We start from the raw sequence: 13,602 nt of genomic DNA, 5'->3' as shown, positions 1-13,602 counted from the left end.
TATGGGAACGGCAAACACGAGGGGACACAACTTTTAAGTGAGGGGAGATAGGTATAAGACAGATGTCAGAGGTAGTTTCTTTACTCAGAGAGTAGTAAGGGTATGGAATGCTTTGCCTGCAACGGTAGTAGATTCGCCAACTTTAAGTGCGTTTAAGTCGTCATTGGACAGGCATATGGACGTATATGGAATAGTGTAGGTGGGATAGGCCTCAGATTAGTATGACAGGGCAGCGCAACATCGAGGGTCGAAGGGCCTGTACTGCGTTGTAATGTTCTATGTTCTATGTTCTATGTTTTCCGTGCTGTAGATCTCGATTATTACCAAGGACGGGCTGTCGCACTGTAATTCCACCTCCCTGCCATCAGGAGGAGGCATTTGCCAAACATTTCTGACTTTTATAATGAGAGCTGAATCTGCCCATGCGGCACAATCCCAGCACCATCCCTCCTCGAAGCTTCCTCCATCTGATGGCGTGCTGCCAACAACTGCATTTATATAGCACCTTCACTGTGGCAAGGCATTCCCATGGATGGCACTGAGATACGTCAGGAGAACTTTGTGCAGACCATCGGCATGGCCAAAGAGGTTGGTTTTAAACAACATGTTCAGGACGGAGAGGGACGAGAGCTAAGCAAAACGTGATCTCCAGAGCTTTGAGATGTTCCTGCCGATGGCATGGCCACCCATTGGTGGAACGGAGAACATTCAGGATGCAAAAGGGATCCACATTTCAAGGGGGCACAGAGATTTTGGGAGATTATACACTTGGAAGAGGCGGGTGGGACAGGGAGGACTGACAACCTAGCGGAAGGGAACACATGGGGAATGATATTTTTGACATTGCTGGACTCAGAACCAACCGAGGCGGGGTGAAGACAGGGCAGTGGGAGAACTGGGCACGGTGCAACTTAGAATATAGGCGACAGTGATTTCAATTAACAACTCGTTATCACTAGTGTAGTCTTATGAACCCCCCCCTCAAAATATATGAAGGAGAGATTCTCGACCCTAACTTTTTCTTGTTTTAAAGGCACTGTGTTCTGAAAGCAATTTGATTAATCAAACAACCAGATTTGAAGCAAAACACAGTTTTTCCTTAAGCTACAGTTAAAATGCAACAGAACAAAGAAGAAATTGGAATAACTTAACTCTGTTGGAAAGCTTAACCAAATAGTTGATTATTTAACTACTGAACTGTAATTGTTCATTAAGTTGGGATAATCTGTCGGGATTTCGGATGGGATAAGTTATTCCGTATTCTGTTTTCTGTGGTTTGTGTTTCATCCAGTAATGTTGTAGATAAATTCCATTTTGTTTAAAACAAAATGATTTGACCAGCTGATCCTCTCCTGGAATATCCACTTTACACCTACTTAAAACAATTGGCAAAGTTAGGGTCTGGGCTACTTTCTTGAAATGTTTTTGAGAGGTCTGGCCTGGTCCATAACACCTATCACTGATAAACCCATTTTCTTCCAAATGTAAATAGATCCTATCCCGCAGTACCTTCCCCAGCAGCTTCCCTACCACTGACGTCAGGCTCACTGGTCTATAATTACCTGGAATATACCTGATACCCTTCTTAAACAAGGGAACAACATTAGAAATGTTCCAGTCCTCCGGGACCTCACCCATGTTCAAGGATACAGCAAAGATATCTGTTAAGATCCCAACTATTTCCTCCCTCATTTCCCTCAGTAACCTGGGATAAATCCCATCCAGACCCGGGGATCTGTCCACCTTAATGCCTTTTAGAATACCCAACACTTCCTTCCTCCTTTGACCTAGAGTAATCAAACATCTATCCCTAACCTTAACATCCATCACGTCTGTCTCCCTCGGTGAATATCAATGCAAAGTATTCATTAAGAATCTCACCCATTTTCTCTGAATCCATACATAACTTTCCTCCTTTGTCCTTGAGTGGGCCAACCCTTTCTCTCGTTACTCTCTTGCTCCTTATTTACGAATTGGAATTTTCCTTAAACCTGTTTGCTACAGATATTTCATGACCTCTTTTAGCCCTCTTAATTCATCGTTTCAGATTGATCCTACTTTCCTGATATACTTCCAAATCTTCGTCTGTTTTCAGTTGCCTAGACCTTATGTATCCTTCTTTTTCCTCTCAGTTAGTCTCACAATTTCACGTGTAGGTGGCGATCTCTCAGCCTGGCATGGCCTCAGCATGCCAAGTGATTCCAGAACGATCTCCCAGCCTCATGAAACCTGAGGTGAAGCCCAGTGTAGCCTAGAAACAAGGCTCCTTGCAGACTGGAGCTAGGCCGACGCGGATTGAAGGCTAGGCCCGGTGTGGTCTGGAGGCTAGGCCCGGTGTGGTCTGGAGCCAGGGCCCAAAGCAGATTGGAGCTAGGGCCCAGTGTGGTCTGGAGGCTAGGCCCAGTGTGGACTGGAGCTAGGGCCTGGTGTGGACTGGAGGCTAGGCCCAGTGTGGTCTGGAGCCACGGCCTGGTGTGGACTGGAGGCTAGGCCCAGTGCAGACTGGAGCCACGTTCTGACATAACCTCCCTACCCTGAAACTCAACTAACTGGTAATGTCATACAGCACGGAAAGAGACCCTTCAACCTAACTTGTCCATGCCGACCATAATCGCAAACTAAACTGGTCTTACTTACCCGCATTTGGTTCATATCCCTCTAAATCTTTCCTATCCACGTACCTGTCCAAACATAGGCTTCAACAAACACTTGGACAGGCCTCTCTCAAAGTCAGCGTAATCCAATCTCTCCTTCATCACTGTTTTTTGTGCTTTAAAGTTCCCAAAATAATTTTAATTGAATTTTATTTTTGTTTCTGCTCTAAAAGAGGAAATTCACAAGAGAAACCTCCAACGCAGAGTCGAGGCAAGATTCACACCATTCTCCTTCCGCCATCTTCACACAATCAAAGATGGAGCAATTAAACACTGCAGCCCATAAATATAATTGTTATATAAATGCAGGTGATAGGCTTCATTTGCCACTGACCAAATTGAAGCATCCATGGTGCTCCAATTAGTGATTAAACCATGCATTGACCATGACTGATTCTCAGATTCCAGATTCACTCGCTCCTTAGTCGTCAAAGACACCTCCTACCCCAGTTATAATCTTGCCCCATTAAGTGGAGGTACACATCCCAACAGATTCAAGAACAGCTTCTTCCCCACTGTTATTCAACTTCTGAATGGACCTCTCAAATATAATAAGGTAAAAACAATGACTGCAGATGCTGGAAACCAGATTCTGGATCAATGGTGCTGGAAGAGCACAGCAGTTCAGGCAGCATCGAGGAGCTTCAGCAAAATCGAAGTTTCGGGCAAAAGCCCTTCATCAGGAATAAAGGCAGGGAGCCTGAAGCGTGGAGAGATCTAAATATATTGAAAACTGAGACAGACAGATTGATTATCTCAATTAATATTGGGGAAGTTGAGGTTGGGTCTTCCCTGCTTTTTCCCTCTAACCCCTGATTCCATCAATCTGTCTGTCTCAGCCTTCAATATATTTACTGACCCAGCCTCAACAGCTCTCTGCGGTAAATAATTCCATGGAATCTCTACCCTCTGAGTGATGTAATTCCTTCTCATTTCTGAATTAAATGGGTGACCCCTTACATTAAGATTGTGCCCTTGAGGTTTGAGAATGAAGGCTAATGTCATGGAATTCGGCAGTATGGAAGTGAATCCGGATTTTAGGAATGACCATTGATAAGACAGCGTCATCAGGGTGTAGGGGGTCAAAGCAGCCTTACCGTGCGTGTGTCGATGGAGCTTGCTACCAGGAATAGCAGTTCTGCCAGGAAGAGACTCAGACACAAGTGTGCCTTGATGGTGGTATTGATGTTTTGAATGGCCTGGCAGCCGAAGAAGGTCACAATTGACACCAGGAGGCACAGCAAGGATAGAGACAATCCAAAATAGGTGATCCAGCTGAGAATGGAGAGGTGCAGCTGGTCCTGAGAAACAATGGATGCAATTGAAGACAAGTTAAATACAAGACATCGGGTTGCATCATCCCACATGGCTGAAGGCAAACTTGGTTGTGGGACAGTTTCTGAATTTGTAACCTAGTGATATTATATTCCAAAGAAGAAGAGCAGTATAGCACAGGAACAGACCGTTCGGCCCATCAACTCTGAGCTGACACATGATGCTTTTCTAAACTTGTGTCTCTACATGGTCTGTATTCCTCTGTTCCCTGCCTGTTCATATCTGTGAAGATGCCTCTTAAACATTGTTATTGTACCTGCTTCCATCACCTCCACTGGCCGCACATTTCAGGGACTTACCACCCACTGTGGGAAAACATTGCCTCTCACATCTCCTTTAAATTTTCCCCTTTAGCCTTCACCTGATGTCCCCCAGTAATTGAACATTTCTATCCTGGGAAAAATACTTTATCCAGCTGCAAGATGACTCGCCAATTTTTATACTCCATGCCCCGACCAATGAAGACAAGCAAGCCATTTGGCTTCCTGACCACCTTGTGCACTTGTATTACCACTTTCAGGGAACTGAAATGTTGATACTGCTAAGGGTGTTTACTGTATACATCCCCCCTGAATTAGATCTTCCAAAATGCATTTCCTTGACAGGATAGACCAAATGGAGTGCTTCAGATGGTTAAAGGATTTGACAGGATGAATATTGAAATAATTCCTCTCTTGGGTGGTGTCTAGAAAAAGGGACTATGACATTAAAATTAGAGACAGGCGATTCGAAATGTGATCCCCTTCTTTCCCCCAAAAACCTTTTGATGGAGTTTCGACAACACTAGCATTTGACACCAGCAGTGCTGGGTCCACTGTTGTTCATCATTTATAGAAATGATTTGGATGGGAACATCAGAGAAAAAGGCTTGCAACTTTGAAGATGACACCAAAATTGGTGGTGGGGTGGAGAGTGAAGGAGGTTATCTCAGAGTTCAATGGGACCTTGATCAGATGGGCCATTGAACTGAGGAGTGGCACATGGGACTTTAATTGAAATAAATGTGTTGCCTTTTGGAAAGGTGAATCAGGCAGGACTTATAAACTAAATGGTAAGGTCCTGGGGAGTGTTGCTGAATAAAGAGACCTTGGAGTTCCTTGAAGATAGAGTCACAGCTAGATAGGATAGTGAAGACGGCGTTTGGTACGCTTCCCTTTATTGGTCAGTGCATTGAATATAGGAGTTGGGGGATCATGTGGCAACTGTACAGGACATTGGTAACGCTACTTTCTGAATTCTGTGTTCGATTCTGGTCTCCCTGATATAGGAATGATGTTGTTAAACTTTAAATGGTGCAGAAATAATTTAGAAGGATGTTGCGAAGGTTGGAGGGTTTGAGCTGTAGGCTGGGCCTGTTTTCCCTGGAGCTTTGGAGATCGAGGGGTGACCTTATGGAGCTTTATAAAATCATGAGGAGCATGGATCGGGTAAATGGTCAGGGTAGGGATGTCCCAAACTAGAGGGAGTAGGTTTAAGGTGAGAGGGGAAAGGTTTATGGGGCAATTTTATTACATCCCATGATCCTAGACTTCCTGGCCCATCAGTGCCTTCATCCCCTGCCTGTTCTTAACTCCACCCATATAGATCCTCTGAGCCAAGCTTGTTTTTTCCTGTTGGAGCATAGAACAGTACAGCACAGTACAGGCCCTTCAGCCTGTTATGCTGACCTTTTACCCTACTCTAAGAACAAAATAATCTATATATCCTACATTTTACTATCACCATGTGCCAATCCAAGAGTTGTTTAAATGTCCCTAATGTATCTGATTCTACTACCAAGTCTGGCAGTGCATTCCATGCACCCACCACTCTCTGTGTAAAGAAACCAACCTCTGACATCTCCCCTAAACCTTCCACCAAAACACCTTAAAAATATGTCCCCTCGTGATTGTCATTTCTACCCTGGGAAAAAGTCTTTGGCTATCCACTCCATTCACACCACTCATCATCTTGTACACCTCTTTCAAGTCACCTCTCATCCTTCTTCGCTCCAAAGCCCTAGCTCTCTCAACATTTCTTCATAAGATATGCCCTCAAGACCTGGAAGTATCCTGGTATATCTTGACTGCACCCTTTCTGAAGCTTCCATATCCCCACTATAATGAGGTGACCAGAACTGAATACAATGTTCCAAGTGTGGTCCAGCCAAAGATTTACAGATCAGCAACATACCTCCTGGCTATGAAACTCAATCCCCCTGTCAATGAAAGCTAACACACCACATGCCTTCTTTATAACCCTATCAACTTGGGTGGCAACTTTGATGGACGTGGACCCCAAGATCCCTCTGTTCCTCCACACTGCCAAGAATCCTGCCTTTAACCCTCTAATCTGCATTCAAATTCAACCTTCCAAAATGAATCACTTCCCATTTTGTCCAGGTTGAATTCCATCCTGTCAATGTCCGTTGCAACCTGCAACAGCCCTCCACACTATCCACAACTCCACCAACCTACATGTCATTGGCAAACTTACTAACCCACCTTTCCACTTCCTCATCCAAGTCATTTATAAAAATCACAAAGAGCAGAGATCCCAGAACAAATCACAGAACCCTGAAGATTACCACTTGTCACCAAGCTCCAGGCTGAATACTTTCCATCCACTATCACCCTCTGTCTTCTATATGCCAGCCAATCCTGTATCCAGGCAGCCAAATTTCCCTGGATCCCATGTTTCCTTACTTTCCGAATGAGTCTACCATGGGGAACCTTATTAAATGCCTTGCTAAAATCCAAATGCGTCTCATCCACTGCTCTACGTTCATCAATGTGTTTTGTCACATTCTCAAGAATTCAATAAGGCTTGTGAGGCATGACCTGCCCCTCACAAAGCCATGCTGGCTATGTCTAATCAAAATATAATTTTCCAAATAATCATCAATCCTGTCTCTCGGAATCCTCTCCAATAATTTCCCCACCTCGGATGTAAGTCTGTAATTCCCAGGGTATTCCCTGTTCCATTTCTTGAACAATGAAATACGATTTGCCACCCTCCAATCATCTGGTATTACTCCAGTTGTCAGTGAGGATGTAAAGATCATCCCTCATTCCCTGAGGATGTAAAGTCTCATCCCTCGTTTCCCGTAGTAACCTTGGGTACAAAGGTGTAAATTGTTCTTTGCCATCCTTCCTTTTAACTATCTTCTCTGCAATGTGGAACCAGGCCATTTAGCCCATTGAGTTTACACTGACCATCCAACAGCATCCCACCCTATCCCTGTAACCCTGCAATTCCCTTGGTTGACCCACCTAACCTGCACAGCCCTGGACACTATCGGCAATTTAGCACGTCCAATCCAGCTCACTTGCACATCCCTGGACACATTGGGTAATTTAGCATGGCCAATCCACCCTCATCTGCACATCTTTGAACTGTGGGATAAAACTGGATCACCCGGAGGAAATCCAAGCAGACACATGGAGAATGCTTACACTCCACACAGGCAGTCACCTGAGGGTGGAATTGAGCCCCGGTCCCTGGTGCTGTGAGGCAGCGCTGCTGACCACAGAGCCACCATGCCACCCCTATCCTACATTAGCAAAGCCAGCCCAACACATTCCATTCCTGCCTGTCCTTTCAAAAAGTCACAGAATCCTGAATGTTTAGTTTTTGACTTTGACTGCCCTGCAACTATGTCGATGATGGCCATAAGCTCATATCTGGGCAAAAGTGAGGACTGCAGGTGCTGGAGATCAGAGGTCAAGTTTAGAGTGGTGCTGGAAAAGCACAGCAGGTCAGGCAGCATCCGAGGAGGAGGACAATCGATGTTTCAGGCAGGAGCCCTTCATCAGGAATGTGCTTTTCCAGCACCACTCTAATCTTGAGTAAGATCATATCAATTAACCTCAATCTGTGTTGCCAATTCACTTACTGCCCCTGTTCTCAGACCAAACTTGAATTGCCCCATCTGATTGGTGTGACTGCCTCCAGGAATAAAATGTCTGAGTCACGTTGCTCCTCCCTGATGTTAGAAAGGTTCTCGGGCTCAGACTTTAGTTCCTCTATTCAGTTCCTGGAGCTGCAAACACAAAATACAAACGTGTTCTTCTGGATCACTTTGGTGTCCAGCAGCTCTTACGTACTGCTGCAGCAACGCATCACCCATCACTATCATTTCATTACTCTAGATCCCTGCTGTTTATACTTTATTGTAATTTGCTTGTAACAAAATCAAGAATATATGAAACAGATTCTTTTTTTAAAAATGGAGAGCAAAAAAAGGACATGACTTAAATGAAAGATCTTACTGTAAAACTCATAAATGCCAATCTTACTCACCAGCCAGCTTTATTCCCTGCACTTGCATCACACTGAGGTTCATCATTTCACCACTGGCCTTATTCCAGGTAACCTCTGTATCTTCTATCTTCTGCTCACCTCCCATTCTTTACTTTTGGCAATTAAGCTGAATTGAAGCACCTCTTTCCCCCCTACACAAATTTCCACTTTGAACTAAATATCTGGATATACTCTGCAGAGATTGTAACAAGGTCAGTCAGGTGGTCCTCATAGAATCTGAGTTCCCTGATTGGGGCTGTTGACCTGGTCCAATCAGGGAGCCCAGGCTGACAGATAGGAACAGGAATATCATGACTTGGTGTTGGGATACTGGCCGCTGTGCAGTTATTTCAATCTCTGAACAGATTGACAGTAAAAATAGGTGAAATAAAAAATAAACAAAATTTGAGCTGAGGGCCCTCTTATGTCACAGTGGTAGTACCCCCATTCCTGCACTAGGAGGCATGGGTTCAAGTCCCGGCTGCTCCAGATGTGTGTAAAAACATCTCTGAACAGGTTGATTAGAAAAATAGGTTAAATTAAAAAGAAAGATGAATGGGGCCCTCTTGTGGAACAGTGGTAGTGTCCCTAGTAATGAGCCTGGAGGTTCAGGTTCCACCTGCTCCTGAAGCATGTTGCAACAAGAAATAAACAGGAGTGTCAGACATCCTGTTTCACTCTGAGAGAGGGCTCTGACGGAGTGAATCAGTGTCAAGGACTCTCTACATTTAAATCAAGGGTGACTCAGTGATGGGGAATACCAGTCTCTGTGGAGTTATTTCATTCTCACTTGGTCTCTTTTTCACTCAGGTAACTGACTGCGCATCTATACAGCTGAAGTCTGAATTCTACCCCCTTGTACATAGAAAAGCTTAGCTATTGTGAACCTTTCCTGTTTAGTTTCTATATCTGTTCATGACATCACTATGATTCATGAAGCAGGAAGCTCAAAGACCTCTTGGGCCTTGACTTTCCAGATTTACATCATTTCAGTAGTACCTTGTTCTGTCCTAATTGACCACACCTTCACCAATTCACTCGACCTAACAAAGCCGTCTGTGTTTTTTATAACACAGCCCATCTTTTCTGATCTTCAAATTTGGGTATTTGCCTTTTACACCATTACAAAGGATGTTAGAGTCATAGAGTCCTACAGCACTGAAACAGACACTTCCAGACCATGTCGTCCACAATCCCAATCGAGTCCCACCTGCCTGCTCCTGGCCCATATGCCTCCAAACATTTCTTGTTCATGTACTTAGCTAAATGTTTTTTAAACCCACATCCAGCACTTACTCAGGAAGTTCAATCCACACACAAACCACCCACCCATTTGCCCCTCAAGTCTTTCTTTAGGTCTCTCTTCCTCTCAATGCCCCCTGGTCTGAAATCCCCCATCTTAGGGAAAAGACAAATACCATTAACTTTATCTAGGTCTGTTCATTATTTTATAAACTTCTATCAGGTCGCTTCACAACCTCCTACGCTCGAGTGAAAAAAATCCCAGCCTTTCTTCATAACTCAAACCTGCCATACCAGGCAACATCCTGGTAAATCTCTTCTGTATCCTCTCCAGCTTAACATTTTGCTTCCTATAACTGGGCGACCAGAACTGGACATCGTCCTCCAAAAGAGGCCTCAGCAAAGTCCTGTACAACCTCAACATGACGTCGCAAATCCTAAACTCAAAGGTGAAGGCAATGTAGGCAAGCATGCCACATGTATTTTTAACCACCCTGTCTATATGCAATGCAAACTTCAAACAATTATGTACATGCACTCCTATGTCTCTCTATTTTACAACACTTCCTGAGTCTCTACCATTAATTCTATAAGCCCGATCTTCAACACACTGATTACTTGAGGCTCCAACACATACTTTCACAGGGTGTAGGCAGTGTTGCTCTGCCGATATGATTCCACGCACAATGACCATATTCTCTGTCTCCTTCCACCAGTTATTGCAAACTTCTGCCACATCGATACATTGTGGTTGCAAGTATAAAATAACTGATACAGTCGTATGCTTTAGCACTGCGTAAAAGGAGTGGGTACTATTGACAAAAGGACTCCAAACTGAAGAAGAAACTAAAAGTTTCATGTCTTACCATATCCGTCAGTGCTTTCATTCCAGATAGTCCAAAACAGCAATGCTAGGAAACAAAAAAAAATATAGTTCCTAATTATATGGGAACAGTTTTTGGAAAATACACTAATAAGGGAGTGAATCAGGAAATGAGATTTCTTGTGGTGCACTGAGTTGTTTAGTTTACGTGGGCTTCATGATTCTTTTCCTTTTACACAGCGGGTGGAATAATTTAATCAAACAACAACAACTGCAACTTGCATTCACGTAGCAGCTTTGACAGCCCCCAAACCATGTCATGGGTGCAGGCACAGAAAGAGATAGCAAGATGGATGAGTTTTAAGGAGATTTGGAAAATGAGAAGAGAAAGGTAGAGAGACAAAGATGGAAGCATTCCACACTATTCAGCCTATCCCTGAAAGGGCTTTTTAAAATTTTTTACACAGGATGTAGCTGTCACTGGCAAGGCCAGCATTTGATGCCCATCCCTAAGTGCCCTTGAACTGAGTGGCTTGCTCGGCATCCAGGAGAATTGCGAAAAACCAAACATTTTGCTGTGCATCTGGCATCACATTTAGGCCTCTCCAGCAGGTTTCATTCCTGCAAGGACACCAGCGATCAAAAGAATTATGCGTTTAACCAGAGGCACAATTAGTTGGACTTACTTTCAATAGTCCCTTGAAAATGGAGTTGCAGGTAGACAGGGTGGTGGAGAAGCATTTGGCATGCTCCTCTTCATTGGTCAGTGCATTGAGTAGAGAAATTGGGACATCATGTTGTGGCTGTACAGGACATTGGTGATGCCACTTTGAGAATATAGCGTACACTTCTAGTCTTTCTGCTAAAGTAAGGATGTTGTTAACTGGAAAGGGTACAGAGAAAGTTTACAAGGTGGTTTCCAGGTTGGAGGGTTTGAGCTACAGGGAGAGGCTGAATAGGCTGGGGCTTTTTCCCTGGAGCGTCGGAGGCTGAGGGGTGACCTGAAAGAGTTTCATAAAATCATGAGAGGCATGGAGGAGGTAAATAAGCAAAGTCTTTATCCCAAGGTGGGTGAGTCCAAAACCAGGGGGCATAGGTTTAAAGTGAGAGGGAAAGGATATAAAAGATATCTGAGGGGCAACTTTTTTATGCAAACAGTGGTGCATGTGTGGATGAGCTACCAGAGACAGATATGGGGGGGGGGGCGGGGGGGGGGGGAAATTACTGAACTGCATTCAATTCTGGCCGCCCTGATACAGGAGTGATGTTGAGAAACTTGAAAGGGTTCATCAAAGATTTACACAGGATGTTGCCGGGAATGAAGGATTTGAGTTATAAGGAGAGGTTGGAAAGGCTGGGACTGCTTTCCCAGGAGTGTCGGAGGCTGAGGGGTGACCTTAGAGAGGTTTATAAAATCACAAGGGGCATGAATAGGGTAAATAGACAAGGTATTTTTCCCAGGATAGGGGATTCCAGAACATAGGTTTAAAGTGAAAGGGGAAAGATTTAAAAGGGACCAAAGGGGCAATTTGTTCGTGCAGAGGGTGGTGTGTGTATGGAATGAGCTGCCAGACGAAGTGGTGGAGGTTTCCAACACTTCCTCTGAACATTCATTCCTTACACAAACTATTCCCTGTGCAAACAAAATTGCCCCCCCCAAGTCTTTTTAAATCTTTCTCCTCTCACCTTAAAAAATGTCCCCTTGTCTTGAAATCTCCCACCCTAGAGGAAAGACACATCATTCATTTTATCTATACTCCTTATGATTTTATAAACCTCTGTAAGGTCACCCCTCAGCTTCCCACACTCCAGGGAAAACAATCCCATCTTATCCAACCTCTCCTTTTAACTCAAAGCCTTCATTCCCAGCAACATCCTGTGTAAATCTTTTCTGAACTCTCTCCGTTAATAATATCATTCCTATAACAGGGCGGCCAGAACCGGATACGGTTCCCCAGAAAAGGCCTCACTAACATCCTATCCATCCTCAACAACATCCCAAATCATATACTCAAAGAACTGACCAATGAAGGCAAGCTTGCTAAATATTTTTGAAGTTACCTTGTCTACCTGTGATACAAACTTCAAAGAATTATGCACATGAACCCCGAGATCTCTCTGTTCTACAACACTACCCAATGTCCCATTGTACCCTTTTGTTTTCAGATGTTTGTTAATGCTGATGATTCTGCTGTTCTTATTTACACCTTCTCCAGATCGTTTTTAAAATTCCTTAACTTTTCCCTTTAAAACCTCTTTTTACTCTTGCTGAAGCTGAATGGATATTTAATCCCTCTCAACTTCCCCCCTCATTACAGAACTTCCATTTTGCTCATTGCCACTCCTGAACATCAACCAATCTGTCCTGACTCAAAACCTGCTTCATCTCACACCTTTCCAGTTCTGGCAAGAGGTTATTGACCTGCATTGTTAACACTCACTGCGTTTTGGTTCGAACACTCCCATCTCTTTTCTCAAATTCTTCTGTGGTCCTGCCATTCCCTCTCTCTCCACAATGTCCTCCAGACCCATAGGCCTCTCAGTCCTATCCAATAGTCTCCAGTGCATTTCCATTTTAACCACCCTCATCCCTCTGAGTTGTCAGCTCTGGAATGACCTCCCTAAATGTCGCCACCTCTCCATCTCTCTCATCTCCTGTGAGATGCACCTTTGCTGCATTGAATGTGGCACATAAACCTGAAGTTGCTGTTGTCCCCAGTTCAACCCCTCTTCCCTGAAGAATGTAGATTCAGAAGTCAAATGTAATTGTATATACATTCCAGAAAATGTATATTTACAAGCATTTCATTGACATTAGGTTAATTGCCCAGAACATTTGACATTTGGATTATAAGTAGTTGTTGTCTGAAATATGCTATTAGTTGAAGGAATAAGTTAAACTGGAAAGACTGCAGAAGAAATTTTCAAGGATGCTACCTGAACTCAATGGTCTGAGTTATAGGGAGAGGTTGGACCTTTTTCTTTAGAGAGTAGGAGATGGAGGGAGGACCTTATAGAAGTTGTTGGGTTCTGTTCGCCGAGCTGGGAATTTGTGTTGCAGACATTTCGTCCCCTGTCTGGGTGACATCCTCAGTGCTTGGGAGCCTCCTGTGAAGCGCTTCTGTGATCTTTCCTCTGACATTCTGCGCTTCACAGGAGGCTCCCAAGCACTGAGGATGTCACCTAGACAGGGGACGAAACGTCCGCAACACAAATTCCCAGCTCGGCGAACAGAACCACAACAACGAGTACCCAAGCTGCAAATCT

At 44.1% G+C, this 13,602-nt stretch overlaps 1 protein-coding gene across 1 annotated transcript in view; it reads right to left on the bottom strand.

Annotated features, from left to right (window-relative positions):
* Positions 1-13,602, bottom strand: part of LOC122552355 (adhesion G protein-coupled receptor E2-like) — a 35,999-nt gene that overhangs the window by 12,588 nt on the left and 9,809 nt on the right. The window contains exons 2-3 of the mRNA XM_043695105.1: positions 10,379-10,423; positions 3,752-3,955 (exon numbers count right to left, since the gene is read on the bottom strand). Of these exons, the coding sequence (XP_043551040.1) occupies positions 3,752-3,955; positions 10,379-10,423 (249 nt within the window). The remainder of the gene's footprint in view (positions 1-3,751; positions 3,956-10,378; positions 10,424-13,602) is intronic.

The sequence above is a fragment of the Chiloscyllium plagiosum genome, chromosome 8 (assembly GCF_004010195.1).
Source record: "Chiloscyllium plagiosum isolate BGI_BamShark_2017 chromosome 8, ASM401019v2, whole genome shotgun sequence".
Taxonomy (NCBI): domain Eukaryota; kingdom Metazoa; phylum Chordata; class Chondrichthyes; order Orectolobiformes; family Hemiscylliidae; genus Chiloscyllium; species Chiloscyllium plagiosum.
Note: the sequence above shows the minus strand (reverse complement) of the source record. Positions and strands in the feature narration are given on the sequence as shown.